Here is a 16,358-nt window from a genome sequence, read left to right on the forward strand (position 1 = left end):
TTCCTGTGCTACAGATACTTCCTTTGTTACAGATACACTTCCTGTGCTACAGACACTTCCTTTGTTACAGATACTTCTTTTGTTACAGATACACTTCCTGTGCTACAGATACTTCTTTTGTTACAGATACACTTCCTGTGCTTCAGATACTTCTTTTGTTACAGATACACTTCCTGTGCTTCAGATACTTCTTTTGTTACAGATACACTTCCTGTACTACAGATACTTCCTGTGCTTCAGATACTTCTTTTGTTACAGATACACTTCCTGTACTACAGACATTTCCTGTGCTTCAGATACGTCTTTTGTTACAGATACACTTCCTGTACTACAGATACTTCCTGTGCTTCAGATACGTCTTTTGTTACAGATACACTTCCTGTGCTACAGATACTTCTTTTGTTATAGATACACTTCCTGTGCTACAGATACTTCTTTTGTTACAGATACACTTCCTGTGCTACAGATACTTCTTTTGTTATAGATACACTTCCTGTGCTACATATACTTCCTTTGTTACAGATACACTTCCTGTGGTACAGATTGTTCCTTTGTTACAGATATACTTCCTGTGCTACAGATTGTTCCTTTGTTACAGATACAGTTCCTGTGCTACAGATACTTCCTTTGTTACAGATACACTTCCTGTGCTTACAGATACTTCCTTTGTTACAGATACACTTCCTGTGCTACAGATACTTCTTTTGTTACAGATACACTTCCTGTGCTACAGATACTTCTTTTGTTATAGATACACTTCCTGTGCTACATATACTTCGTTTGTTACAGATACACTTCCTGTGGTACAGATTGTTCCTTTGTTACAGATATACTTCCTGTGCTACAGATTGTTCCTTTGTTACAGATACAGTTCCTGTGGTACAGATACTTCCTTTGTTACAGATACACTTCCTGTGCTTACAGATACTTCCTTTGTTACAGATACACTTCCTGTGCTACAGATACTTCCTTTGTTACAGATACTTCTTTTGTTACAGATACACTTCCTGTGCTACAGATACTTCCTTTGTTACAGATACACTCCCTGTGCTACAGATTTTTCCTTTGTTACAGATACACTTCCTGTGCTACAGATACTTCCTTTGTTACAGATACACTTCCTGTGCTACAGATTGTTCCTTTGTTACAGATACACTTCCTGTGCTACAGATACTTCCTTTGTTATAGATACACTTCCTGTGCTACAGATTGTTCCTTTGTTACAGATACACTTCCTGTGCTACAGATACTTCCTTTGTTACAGATACACTTCCTGTGCTACAGATACTTCCTTTGTTACAGATACACTTCCTGTGCTACAGACACTTCCTTTGTTACAGATACTTCTTTTGTTACAGATACACTTCCTGTGCTACAGATACTTCTTTTGTTACAGATACACTTCCTGTGCTTCAGATACTTCTTTTGTTACAGATACACTTCCTGTACTACAGATACTTCCTGTGCTTCAGATACTTCTTTTGTTACAGATACACTTCCTGTGCTACAGATACTTCTTTTGTTATAGATACAGTTCCTGTGCTACAGATACTTCTTTTGTTATAGATACAGTTCCTGTGCTACAGATACTTCCTTTGTTACAGATACACTTCCTGTGCTACAGATACTTCCTGTGCTACAGATACTTCCTTTGTTACAGATACACTCCCTGTGCTACAGATATCTCCTGTGCTACAAACACCCCTTGTGCTGCAGATACCCTCTATGATAAGGATTTCATCCTTTGTTACGAATGCTCCTTATGTTATAGATGCCCCCCTTTTTTACTGATTCAAAAATGTGTTATCAATGCCCCTGTGTTACAGATTCAACTATTGTTTATAATTATTCCACTTTCGTTTTATAAATGCTCCCTGTGTTACTAACTTCGTTCTTTGTTACAGATCCCCCCCCCCATGTTACAGATGCCAGAGCCCATACTTGCCCTGTGAGTCTCCACAAGGGTGCAAGTTGCAGGATTCCATCTGCATAGCTTCACCATGGCATGGGTGACCGCCATTTTTTGGTGGTGGGTTTTCACAGCTTCTGCTCCTGGATCTCACACCTCCTTGACACTCAGCATCACATGAAGACCAGTCACCCCAGTGAGACCAACCTCCATTCACTAAGGACCAAGAAAGAGCAATTATCTACTCACACTGTAATGCTTTGTAAGTAATTATCAACTGGTCACCCCAGAGAAGGCCACTGGAATTAACAAAGAAGACACATTAGTAAAGTCACAGGGATCTTTTAAAGGCAACACCAGCTTGGTAGAGGAAGGGCAATGGGTGTTTAAATGATTCCAAGATCAATAATCTTCATAATATTCATTAATCTTACAATAACCAACTTACCTTTTGTTTAATGAATGCACCTTTATGTTACCACAGAGATAAATTCTACAGCAATATTCTAGTTAATCAAAAAACTTGTATAAAACTGTTTGTCAAAGTTTATTTTTACTTTTTAATTTTGAAATTCAGCACCTGTGAAATCCTGAAGACACATTTTTACTGAGTGTCATTTCTTGGTGGTCTGATAAGATTGTTGTCATTGTTAAATCTCCTGCACATGCTCATTTCATAGCTTAATAAACCAGATCCTGTTAAAGGGACACGGAAACCAAATGTTTTCTTTTATGATTCACAAAGAGCAACTTTCTCAATTACTCCTATTATCATTTTTTTTTAATTCCCTTGGTATCTTTATTTTAAAAAGCAGGAATGTAAGCTATATTTAGCCACCAATCAGCAAGTGCTAGATGGGTCGGCTCGTAAGCTTACATTCTTACTTTTTCAAATAAAGATACCAGGAGAATGAAGAAAAATTTATAATAGGAGTAAATTAGAAAGTTGCTTAAAATTGCATGCTCTATCTGAATCAGGAAAGATATGCATCAAGCAGGTAGTCCCATACCCATCTAGTCTTATTACCTGATCATGCTTGCACCAAGCAGCTAGTCCCATACCCATCTAGTCTCATTACCTGAGCATGCTTGCACCAAGCAGCTAGTCCCATACCCATCTAGTCTTATTACCTGTGCATGCTTGCACCAAGCAGCTAGTCCCATACCCATCTAGTCTTATTACCTGTGCATGCTTGCATCAAGCAGCTAGTCCCATACCCATCTAGACTTATTACATGTGCATGCTTGCACCAAGCAGCTAGTCCCATACCAATCTAGTCTTATTACCTGTGCATGCTTGCACCAAGCAGCTAGTCCCATACCAATCTAGTCTTATTACCTATGCATGCTTGCACCAAGCAGCTAGTCCCATACCCATCTAGTCTCATTACCTGAGCATGCTTGCACCAAGCAGGTAGTCCCATACCCATCTAGTCTCATTACCTGAGCATGCTTGCACCAAGCAGATAGTCCCATACCCATCTAGTCTTATTACCTGATCATGCTTGCACCAAGAAGCTAGTCCCATACCAATCTAGTCTTATTACCTATGCATGCTTGCACCAAGCAGCTGGTCTCATACCCATCTAGTCTTATTACCTGTGCATGCTTGCACCAAGCAGCTGGTCTCATACCCATCTAGTCTTATTACATGTGCATGCTTGCACCAAGCAGCTGGTCTCATACCCATCTAGTCTTATTACCTATGCATGCTTGCACCAAGCAGTTAGTCCCATACCCATCTAGACTTATTACCTGTGCATGCTTGCACCAAGCAGCTGGTCTCATACCCATCTAGTCTTATTACATGTGCATGCTTGCACCAAGCAGCTGGTCTCATACCCATCTAGTCTTATTACCTGTGCATGCTTGCAACAAGCAGCTAGTCTCATACCCATCTAGTCTCATTACCTGAGCATGCTTGCACCAAGCAGCTAGTCTCATACTTATCTAGTCTCATTACCTGTGCATGCTTGCACCAAGCAGCTAGTCCCATACCCATCTAGTCTTATTACTTGTGCATGTTTGCACCAAGCAGCTAGTCCCATACCCATCTAGTCTTATTACTTGTGCATGTTTGCACCAAGCAGATAGTCTCATACCCATCTAGTCTTATTACCTGTGCATGCTTGAACCAAGCAGCTAGTCCCATACCCATCTAGTCTTATTACTTGTGCATGTTTGCACCAAGCAGATAGTCTCATACCCATCTAGTCTCATTACCTGTGCATGCTTGCACCAAGCAGCTAGTCTCATACTCATCTAGTCTTATTACCTGTGCATGCTTGCACCAAGCAGCTAGTCCCATACCCATCTAGTTTTATTACCTGTGCATGCTTGCACCAAGCAGATAGTCTCATATCCATCTAGTCTTATTACTTGTGCATCCTTGCACCAAGCAGCTGGTCTCATACCCATCTAGTCTTATTACCTGTGCATCCTTGCACCAAGCAGCTGGTCTCATACCTATCTAGTCTTATTACCTGTGCATGCTTGCACCAAGCAGTTAGTCCCATACCCATCTAGTCTTATTACCTGTGCATCCTTGCACCAAGCAGTTAATCCCATACCCATCTAGTCTTATTACCTGTGCATGCTTGCACCAAGCAGATAGTCTCATACCCATCTAGTCTTATTACTTGTGCATCCTTGCACCAAGCAGCTGGTCTCATACCCATCTAGTCTTATTACCTGTGCATCCTTGCACCAAGCAGCTGGTCTCATACCTATCTAGACTTATTACCTGTGCATGCTTGCACCAAGCAGTTAGTCCCATACCCATCTAGTCTCATTACCTGTGCATCCTTGCACCAAGCAGTTAGTCCCATACCCATCTAGTCTCATTACCTGTGCATCCTTGCACCAAGCAGTTAGTCCCATACCCATCTAGTCTCATTACCTGGTCATGCTTGCACCAAGCAGCTAGTCCCATACCCATCTAGTCTCATTACCTGTGCATCCTTGCACCAAGCAGTTAGTCCCATACCCATCTAGTCTTATTACCTGAGCATGCTTGCACCAAGCAGTTAGTCCCATACCCATCTAGTCTCATTACCTGTGCATGCTTGCACCAAGCAGTTAGTCTCATACTTATCTAGTCTCATTACCTGTGCATGCTTGCACCAAGCAACTAGTTCCATACCCATCTAGTCTCATTACCTGGTCATGCTTGCACCAAGCAGCTAGTCCCATACCCATCTAGTCTCATTACCTGTGCATGCTTGCACCAAGCAGTTAGTCTCATACTTATCTAGTCTCATTACCTGTGCATGCTTGCACCAAGCAGCTAGTCCCATACCCATCTAGTCTTATTACCTGTGCATGCTTGCACCAAGCAGTTAGTCCCATACCCATCTAGTCTTATTACCTGAGCATGCTTGCACCAAGCAGTTAGTCCCATACCCATCTAGTCTCATTACCTGGTCATGCTTGCACCAAGCAGCTAGTCCCATACCCATCTAGTCTCATTACCTGTGCATGCTTGCACCAAGCAGCTAGTCTCATACTTATCTAGTCTCATTACCTGTGCATGCTTGCACCAAGCAGCTAGTCCCATACCCATCTAGTCTTATTACCTGTGCATCCTTGCACCAAGCAGTTAGTCCCATACCCATCTAGTCTTATTACCTGAGCATGCTTGCACCAAGCAGTTAGTCCCATACCCATCTAGTCTCATTACCTGTGCATCCTTGCACCAAGCAGCTAGTCCCATACCCATCTAGTCTTATTACCTGAGCATGCTTGCACCAAGCAGTTAGTCCCATACCCATCTAGTCTCATTACCTGTGCATCCTTGCACCAAGCAGTTAATCCCATACCCATCTAGTCTTATTACCTGTGCATGCTTGCACCAAGCAGATAGTCTCATACCCATCTAGTCTTATTACTTGTGCATCCTTGCACCAAGCAGCTGGTCTCATACCCATCTAGTCTTATTACCTGTGCATCCTTGCACCAAGCAGCTGGTCTCATACCTATCTAGACTTATTACCTGTGCATGCTTGCACCAAGCAGTTAGTCCCATACCCATCTAGTCTCATTACCTGTGCATCCTTGCACCAAGCAGTTAGTCCCATACCCATCTAGTCTCATTACCTGTGCATCCTTGCACCAAGCAGTTAGTCCCATACCCATCTAGTCTCATTACCTGGTCATGCTTGCACCAAGCAGCTAGTCCCATACCCATCTAGTCTCATTACCTGTGCATCCTTGCACCAAGCAGTTAGTCCCATACCCATCTAGTCTTATTACCTGAGCATGCTTGCACCAAGCAGTTAGTCCCATACCCATCTAGTCTCATTACCTGTGCATGCTTGCACCAAGCAGTTAGTCTCATACTTATCTAGTCTCATTACCTGTGCATGCTTGCACCAAGCAACTAGTTCCATACCCATCTAGTCTCATTACCTGGTCATGCTTGCACCAAGCAGCTAGTCCCATACCCATCTAGTCTCATTACCTGTGCATGCTTGCACCAAGCAGTTAGTCTCATACTTATCTAGTCTCATTACCTGTGCATGCTTGCACCAAGCAGCTAGTCCCATACCCATCTAGTCTTATTACCTGTGCATCCTTGCACCAAGCAGTTAGTCCCATACCCATCTAGTCTTATTACCTGAGCATGCTTGCACCAAGCAGTTAGTCCCATACCCATCTAGTCTCATTACCTGGTCATGCTTGCACCAAGCAGCTAGTCCCATACCCATCTAGTCTCATTACCTGTGCATGCTTGCACCAAGCAGCTAGTCTCATACTTATCTAGTCTCATTACCTGTGCATGCTTGCACCAAGCAGCTAGTCCCATACCCATCTAGTCTTATTACCTGTGCATCCTTGCACCAAGCAGTTAGTCCCATACCCATCTAGTCTTATTACCTGAGCATGCTTGCACCAAGCAGTTAGTCCCATACCCATCTAGTCTCATTACCTGTGCATCCTTGCACCAAGCAGCTAGTCCCATACCCATCTAGTCTTATTACCTGAGCATGCTTGCACCAAGCAGCTAGTCCCATACCCATCTAGTCTTATTACCTTAGCATGCTTGCACCAAGCAGTTAGTCCCATACCCATCTAATCTTATTACCTGTGCATGCTTGCACCAAGCAGATAGTCTCCTACCCATCTAGTCTTATTACCTGTGCATGCTTGCACCAAGCAGCTAGTCTCATACCCATCTAGTCTTATTAACTGTGCATGCTTGCACCAAGCAGCTAGTCCCATACCCATCTAGTCTTATTAATTGTGCTTGCTTGCACCAAGCAGGTAGTCCCATACCCATCTAGTCTTATTAATTGTGCATGCTTGCACCAAGCAGGTAGTCCCATACCCATCTAGTCTCATTACCTGTGCATCCTTGCACCAAGCAGCTAGTCCCATACCCATCTAGTCTTATTACCTGAGCATGCTTGCACCAAGCAGTTAGTCCCATACCCATCTAGTCTTATTACCTGAGCATGCTTGCACCAAGCAGTTAGTCCCATACCCATCTTGTCTCATTACCTGTGCATCCTTGCACCAAGCAGTTAGTCCCATACCCATCTAGTCTTATTACCTGAGCATGCTTGCACCAAGCAGTTAGTCCCATACCCATCTAGTCTTATTACCTGAGCATGCTTGCACCAAGCAGATAGTCTCATACCAATCTAGTCTCATTACCTGAGCATGCTTGCACCAAGCAGATAGTCTCATACCCATCTAGTCTTATTACCTGTGCATGCTTGCACCAAGCAGCTAGTCCCATACCCATCTAGTCTTATTACCTGAGCATCCTTGCACCAAGCAGTTAGTCCCATACCCATCTAGTCTCATTACCTGTGCATGCTTGCACCAAGCAGTTAGTCCCATACCCATCTAGTCTCATTACCTGTGCATGCTTGCACCAAGCAGCTAGTCCCATACCCATCTAGTCTTATTACCTGTGCATGCTTGCACCAAGCAGCTTGTCTCATACCCATCTAGTCTCATTACCTGTGCATCCTTGCACCAAGCAGATAGTCCCATACCAATCTAGTCTCATTACCTGTGCATGCTTGCACCAAGCAGCTAGTCCCAGACCCATCTAGTCTTATTACCTGTGCATGCTTGCACCAAGCAGCTTGTCTCATACCCATCTAGTCTCATTACCTGTGCATGCTTGCACCAAGCAGATAGTCCCATACCCATCTAGTCTCATTACCTGTGCATGCTTGCACCAAGCAGCTAGTCCCATACCCATCTAGTCTTATTACCTGTGCATCCTTGCACCAAGCAGATAGTCCCATACCCATCTAGTCTCATTACCTGTGCATGCTTGCATCAAGCAGGTAGTCCCATACCCATCTAGTCTCATTACCTGTGCATGCTTGCACCAAGCAGATAGTCTCATACCCATCTAGTCTTATTACCTGTGCATGCTTGCACCAAGCAGATAGTCTCATACCCATCTAGTCTCATTACCTGTGCATGCTTGCACCAAGCAGCTAGTCTCATACCCATCTAGTCTTATTACCTGTGCATGCTTGCACCAAGCAGTTAGTCCCATACCCATCTAGTCTCATTACCTATGCATGCTTGCATCAAGCAGCTAGTCCCATACCCATCTAGTCTCATTACCTGTGCATCCTTGCACCAAGCAGGTAGTCCCATACCCATCTAGTCTCATTACCTATGCATGCTTGCATCAAGCAGCTAGTCCCATACCCATCTAGTCTCATTACCTATGCATGCTTGCACCAAGCAGGTAGTCCCATACCCATCTAGTCTCATTACCTATGCATGCTTGCATCAAGCAGCTAGTCCCATACCCATCTAGTCTCATTACCTGAGCATGCTTGCACCAAGCAGCTAGTCCCATACCCATCTAGTCTCATTACCTGAGCATGCTTGCACCAAGCAGCTAGTCCCATACCCATCTAGTCTCATTACCTATGCATGCTTGCATCAAGCAGCTAGTCCCATACCCATCTAGTCTCATTACCTAAGCATGCTTGCACCAAGCAGCTAGTCCCATACCCATCTAGTCTCATTACCTATGCATGCTTGCACCAAGCAGGTAGTCCCATACCCATCTAGTCTCATTACCTGAGCATGCTTGCACCAAGCAGTTAGTCTCATACCCATCTAGTCTCATTACCTGTGCATGCTTGCATCAAGCAGCTAGTCCCATACCCATCTAGTCTCATTACCTGAGCATGCTTGCACCAAGCAGCTAGTCCCATACCCATCTAGTCTCATTACCTGAGCATGCTTGCACCAAGCACATAGTCTCATACCCATCTAGTCTTATTACCTGTGCATGCTTGCACCAAGCAGATAGTCTCATACCCATCTTGTCTCATTACCTGAGCATGCTTGCACCAAGCACATAGTCTCATACCCATCTTGTCTCATTACCTGAGCATGCTTGCACCAAGCAGTTAGTCAAATACCCATCTAGTCTCATTACCTGAGCATGCTTGTATCAAGCAGTTAGTCTCACACCCATCTAGTCTTATTACCTGTGCATGCTTGCACCAAACAGATAGTCTCATACCCATCTAATCTTTTTACCTGAACATGCTTGCACCAAGCAGTTAGTCCCATACCCATCTAGTCTCATTACCTGAGCATGCTTGCACCAAGCAGCTAGTCCCATACCCATCTAGTCTCATTACCTGAGCATGCTTGCACCAAGCACATAGTCTCATACCCATCTTGTCTCATTACCTGAGCATGCTTGCACCAAGCAGTTAGTCCCATACCCATCTAGTCTCATTACCTGAGCATGCTTGTATCAAGCAGTTAGTCTCACACCCATCTAGTCTTATTACCTGTGCATGCTTGCACCAAACAGATAGTCTCATACCCATCTAATCTTTTTACCTGAACATGCTTGCACCAAACAGTTAGTCTCATACCCATCTAGTCTTATTACCTGTGCATGCTTGCACCAAGCAGCTAGTCTCATACCCATCTAGTCTTATTACCTGTGCATGCTTGCACCAAACAGATAGTCTCATACCCATCTAGTCTTATCACCTGTGCATGCTTGCACCAAGCAGCTAGTCTCATACCCATCTAGTCTTATTACCTGTGCATGCTTGCACCAAGCAGCTAGTCTCATACCCATCTAGTCTTATTACCTGTGCATGCTTGCACCAAGCAGCTAGTCTCATACCCATCTAGTCTTATTACCTGTGCATGCTTGCACCAAGCAGCTAGTCTCATACCCATCTAGTCTTATTACCTGTGCATGCTTGCACCAAGCAGCTAGTCTCATACCCATCTAGTCTTATTACCTGTGCATGCTTGCACCAAACAGATAGTCTCATACCCATCTAATCTTTTTACCTGAACATGCTTGCACCAAGCAGTTAGTCCCATACCCATCTAGTCTCATTACCTGAGCATGCTTGCACCAAGCACATAGTCTCATACCCATCTAATCTTTTTACCTGAACATGCTTGCACCAAGCAGTTAGTCCCATACCCATCTAGTCTCATTACCTGAGCATGCTTGCATCAAGCAGCTAGCCTCATACCCATCTAGTCTCATTACCTGTGCATGCTTGCACCAAGCAGTTAGTCCCATACCCATCTAGTCTCATTACCTGAGCATGCTTGCACCAAGCAGTTAGTCCCATACCCATCTAGTCTCATTACCTGTGCATGCTTGCACCAAGCAGCTAGTCCCATACCCATCTAGTCTTATTACCTGTGCATGCTTGCACCAAGCAGTTAGTCCCATACCCATCTAGTCTTATTACCTGAGCATGCTTGCATCAAGCAGCTAGTCCCATACCCATCTTGTCTCATTACCTGAGCATGCTTGCACCAAGCAGCTAGTCCCATACCCATCTAGTCTCATTACCTGAGCATCCTTGCACCAAGCAGCTGGTCTCATACCCATCTAGTCTCATTACCTGAGCATCCTTGCACCAAGCAGCTAGTCCCATACCCATCTAGTCTTATTACCTGTGCATGCTTGCACCAAACAGTTAGTCCCATACTCATCTAGTCTCATTACCTGAGCATCCTTGCACCAAGCAGCTAGTCTCATACCCATCTAGTCTTATTACCTGTGCATGCTTGCACCAAGCAACTAGTCTCATACCCATCTAGTCTTATTACCTTTGCATGCTTGCACCAAGCAGCTAGTCTCATACCCATCTAGTCTTATTACCTGTGCATGCTTGCACCAAGCAGCTAGTCTCATACCCATCTAGTCTTATTACCTGTGCATGCTTGCACCAAGCAGCTAGTCCCATACCCATCTAGTCTTATTACCTGTGCATGCTTGCACCAAACAGATAGTCTCATACCCATCTAATCTTTTTACCTGAACATGCTTGCACCAAGCAGTTAGTCCCATACCCATCTAGTCTCATTACCTGAGCATGCTTGCATCAAGCAGCTAGCCTCATACCCATCTAGTCTCATTACCTGAGCATGCTTGCACCAAGCACATAGTCTCATACCCATCTAATCTTTTTACCTGAACATGCTTGCACCAAGCAGTTAGTCCCATACCCATCTAGTCTCATTACCTGAGCATGCTTGCACCAAGCAGTTAGTCCCATACCCATCTAGTCTCATTACCTGTGCATGCTTGCACCAAGCAGCTAGTCCCATACCCATCTAGTCTTATTACCTGTGCATGCTTGCACCAAGCAGTTAGTCCCATACCCATCTAGTCTTATTACCTGAGCATGCTTGCATCAAGCAGCTAGTCCCATACCCATCTTGTCTCATTACCTGAGCATGCTTGCACCAAGCAGCTAGTCCCATACCCATCTAGTCTCATTACCTGAGCATCCTTGCACCAAGCAGCTGGTCTCATACCCATCTAGTCTCATTACCTGAGCATCCTTGCACCAAGCAGCTAGTCCCATACCCATCTAGTCTTATTACCTGTGCATGCTTGCACCAAACAGCTAGTCCCATACCCATCTAGTCTCATTACCTGAGCATCCTTGCACCAAGCAGCTAGTCCCATACCCATCTAGTCTCATTACCTGTGCATGCTTTTACCAAGCAGCTAGTCCCATACCCATCTAGTCTCATCACCTGTGCATGCTTTTACCAAGCAGCTAGTCCCATACCCATCTAGTCTTATTACCTGTGCATGCTTGCACCAAGCAGTTAGTCCCATACCCATCTAGTCTTATTACCTGAGCATGCTTGCATCAAGCAGCTAGTCCCATACCCATCTTGTCTCATTACCTGAGCATGCTTGCACCAAGCAGCTAGTCCCATACCCATCTAGTCTCATTACCTGAGCATCCTTGCACCAAGCAGCTGGTCTCATACCCATCTAGTCTTATTACCTATGCATGCTTGCACCAAACAGCTAGTCCCATACCCATCTAGTCTCATTACCTGAGCATCCTTGCACCAAGCAGCTAGTCCCATACCCATCTAGTCTTATTACCTGTGCATGCTTGAACCAAGCAGTTAGTCCCATACCCATCTAGTCTTATTACCTGAGCATGCTTGCATCAAGCAGCTAGTCCCATACCCATCTAGTCTTATTACCTGAGCATCCTTGCACCAAGCAGCTGGTCCCATACCCATCTAGTCTTATTACCTGAGCATCCTTGCACCAAGCAGATAGTCTCATACCCATCTAGTCTCATTACCTGAGCATCCTTGCACCAAGCAGCTGGTCTCATACCCATCTAGTCTTATTACCTGTGCATGCTTGCACCAAGCAGCTAGTCCCATACCCATCTAGTCTCATTACCTGAGCATGCTTGCATCAAGCAGCTAGTCCCATACCCATCTTGTCTCATTACCTGAGCATGCTTGCACCAAGCAGCTAGTCCCATATCCATCTAGTCTCATTACCTGAGCATCCTTGCACCAAGCAGCTGGTCTCATACCCATCTAGTCTCATTACCTGAGCATCCTTGCACCAAGCAGCTAGTCCCATACCCATCTAGTCTTATTACCTGTGCATGCTTGCACCAAACAGCTAGTCCCATACCCATCTAGTCTCATTACCTGAGCATCCTTGCACCAAGCAGCTAGTCCCATACCCATCTAGTCTCATTACCTGAGCATGCTTGCACCAAGCAGCTAGTCCCATACTCATCTAGTCTCATCACCTGTGCATGCTTGCACCAAGCAGCTAGTCCCATACCCATCTAGTCTTATTACCTGTGCATGCTTGCACCAAGCAGTTAGTCCCATACCCATCTAGTCTTATTACCTGAGCATGCTTGCATCAAGCAGCTAGTCCCATACTCATCTTGTCTCATTACCTGAGCATCCTTGCACCAAACAGCTAGTCCCATACCCATCTAGTCTCATTACCTGAGCATCCTTGCACCAAGCAGCTAGTCCCATACCCATCTAGTCTTATTACCTGTGCATGCTTGCACCAAGCAGTTAGTCCCATACCCATCTAGTCTTATTACCTGAGCATGCTTGTATCAAGCAGCTAGTCCCATACCCATCTAGTCTTATTACCTGAGCATCCTTGCACCAAGCAGCTGGTCCCATACCCATCTAGTCTTATTACCTGAGCATCCTTGCACCAAGCAGATAGTCTCATACCCATCTAGTCTCATTACCTGAGCATCCTTGCACCAAGCAGCTGGTCTCATACCCATCTAATCTTATTACCTGTGCATGCTTGCACCAAGCAGCTAGTCTCATACCCATCTAGTCTTATTACCTGAGCATCCTTGCACCAAGCAGATAGTCTCATACCCATCTAGTCTTATTACCTGAGCATGCTTGCACCAAGCAGCTGGTCTCATACCCATCTAGTCTTATTACCTGAGCATCCTTGCACCAAGCAGCTGGTCCCATACCCATCTAGTCTTATTACCTGAGCATCCTTGCACCAAGCAGATAGTCTCATACCCATCTAGTCTCATTACCTGAGCATCCTTGCACCAAGCAGCTGGTCTCATACCCATCTAATCTTATTACCTGTGCATGCTTGCACCAAGCAGCTAGTCTCATACCCATCTAGTCTTATTACCTGAGCATCCTTGCACCAAGCAGCTAGTCCCATACCCATCTAGTCTCATTACCTGAGCATGCTTGCACCAAGCAGCTAGTCCCATACTCATCTAGTCTCATCACCTGTGCATGCTTGCACCAAGCAGCTAGTCCCATACCCATCTAGTCTTATTACCTGTGCATGCTTGCACCAAGCAGTTAGTCCCATACCCATCTAGTCTTATTACCTGAGCATGCTTGCATCAAGCAGCTAGTCCCATACTCATCTTGTCTCATTACCTGAGCATCCTTGCACCAAACAGCTAGTCCCATACCCATCTAGTCTCATTACCTGAGCATCCTTGCACCAAGCAGCTAGTCCCATACCCATCTAGTCTTATTACCTGTGCATGCTTGCACCAAGCAGTTAGTCCCATACCCATCTAGTCTTATTACCTGAGCATGCTTGCATCAAGCAGCTAGTCCCATACCCATCTAGTCTTATTACCTGAGCATCCTTGCACCAAGCAGCTGGTCCCATACCCATCTAGTCTTATTACCTGAGCATCCTTGCACCAAGCAGATAGTCTCATACCCATCTAGTCTCATTACCTGAGCATCCTTGCACCAAGCAGCTGGTCTCATACCCATCTAATCTTATTACCTGTGCATGCTTGCACCAAGCAGCTAGTCTCATACCCATCTAGTCTTATTACCTGAGCATCCTTGCACCAAGCAGCTAGTCCCATACCCATCTAGTCTCATTACCTGTGCATGCTTGCACCAAGCAGCCAGCTAGTCTCATACTTATCTAGTCTCATTACCTGTGCATGCTTGCACCAAGCAGCTAGTCCCATACCCATCTAGCCTTATTACATCTGCATGCTTGCACCAAGCAGATAGTCCCATACCCATCTAGTCTTATTAACTGTGCATGCTTGCACCAAGCAGCTAGTCCCATACCCATCTAGTCTTATTAACTGTGCATGCTTGCACCAAGCAGATAGTCCCATACCCATCTAGTCTTATTACCTGTGCATGCTTGCACCAAGCAGCTAGTCTCATACTCATCTAGTCTTATTAACTGTGCATGCGTGCACCAAGCAGATAGTCTCATACCCATCTAGTCTCATTACCTGTGCATGCTTGCACCAAGCAGCTAGTCCCATACCCATCTAGTCTTATTACCTGTGCATGCTTGCACCAAGTAGCTAGTCCCATACCCATCTAGTCTTATTACCTGAGCATCCTTGCACCAAGCAGATAGTCTCATACCCATCTAGTCTCATTACCTGAGCATCCTTGCACCAAGCAGCTGGTCTCATACCCATCTAATCTTATTACCTGTGCATGCTTGCACCAAGCAGCTAGTCTCATACTCATCTAGTCTTATTAACTGTGCATGCTTGCACCAAGCAGCTAGTCCCATACCCATCTAGTCTTATTAACTGTGCATGCTTGCACCAAGCAGATAGTCCCATACCCATCTAGTCTTATTACCTGTGCATGCTTGCACCAAGCAGCTAGTCTCATACTCATCTAGTCTTATTAACTGTGCATGCTTGCACCAAGCAGATAGTCTCATACCCATCTAGTCTCATTACCTGTGCATGCTTGCACCAAGCAGCTAGTCCCATACCCATCTAGTCTTATTACCTGTGCATGCTTGCACCAAGCAGCTAGTCTCATACTCATCTAGTCTTATTAACTGTGCATGCTTGCACCAAACAGATAGCCTCATACCCATCTAATCTTTTTACCTATACATGCTTGCACCAAGCAGCTAGTCTCATACTCATCTAGTCTTATTAACTGTGCATGCTTGCACCAAGCAGCTAGTCCCATACCCATCTAGTCTTATTACCTGTGCATGCTTGCACCAAGCAGTTAGTCCCATACCCATCTAGTCTTATTACCTGAGCATGCTTGCATCAAGCAGCTAGTCCCATACCCATCTAGTCTTATTACCTGAGCATCCTTGCACCAAGCAGCTGGTCCCATACCCATCTAGTCTTATTACCTGAGCATCCTTGCACCAAGCAGATAGTCTCATACCCATTTAGTCTCATTACCTGAGCATCCTTGCACCAAGCAGCTGGTCTCATACCCATCTAATCTTATTACCTGTGCATGCTTGCACCAAGCAGCTAGTCTCATACCCATCTAGTCTTATTACCTGAGCATCCTTGCACCAAGCAGCTAGTCCCATACCCATCTAGTCTCATTACCTGTGCATGCTTGCACCAAGCAGCCAGCTAGTCTCATACTTATCTAGTCTCATTACCTGTGCATGCTTGCACCAAGCAGCTAGTCCCATACCCATCTAGCCTTATTACATCTGCATGCTTGCACCAAGCAGATAGTCCCATACCCATCTAGTCTTATTAACTGTGCATGCTTGCACCAAGCAGCTAGTCCCATACCCATCTAGTCTTATTAACTGTGCATGCTTGCACCAAGCAGATAGTCCCATACCCATCTAGTCTTATTACCTGTGCATGCTTGCACCAAGCAGCTAGTCTCATACCCATCTAGTCTCATT

The 16,358-nt window shown here is 45.0% G+C and overlaps 1 protein-coding gene across 1 annotated transcript in view; it reads right to left on the minus strand.

Moving 5' to 3' along the window:
• Positions 1-16,358, minus strand: part of LOC128661241 (SCO-spondin-like) — a 624,208-nt gene that overhangs the window by 366,085 nt on the left and 241,765 nt on the right. The window contains exon 56 of the mRNA XM_053715520.1: positions 1,946-2,125. Coding sequence (XP_053571495.1) covers positions 1,946-2,125 — 180 coding nt within the window. The remainder of the gene's footprint in view (positions 1-1,945; positions 2,126-16,358) is intronic.

Source organism: Bombina bombina, chromosome 5, assembly GCF_027579735.1.
Source record: "Bombina bombina isolate aBomBom1 chromosome 5, aBomBom1.pri, whole genome shotgun sequence".
Taxonomy (NCBI): domain Eukaryota; kingdom Metazoa; phylum Chordata; class Amphibia; order Anura; family Bombinatoridae; genus Bombina; species Bombina bombina.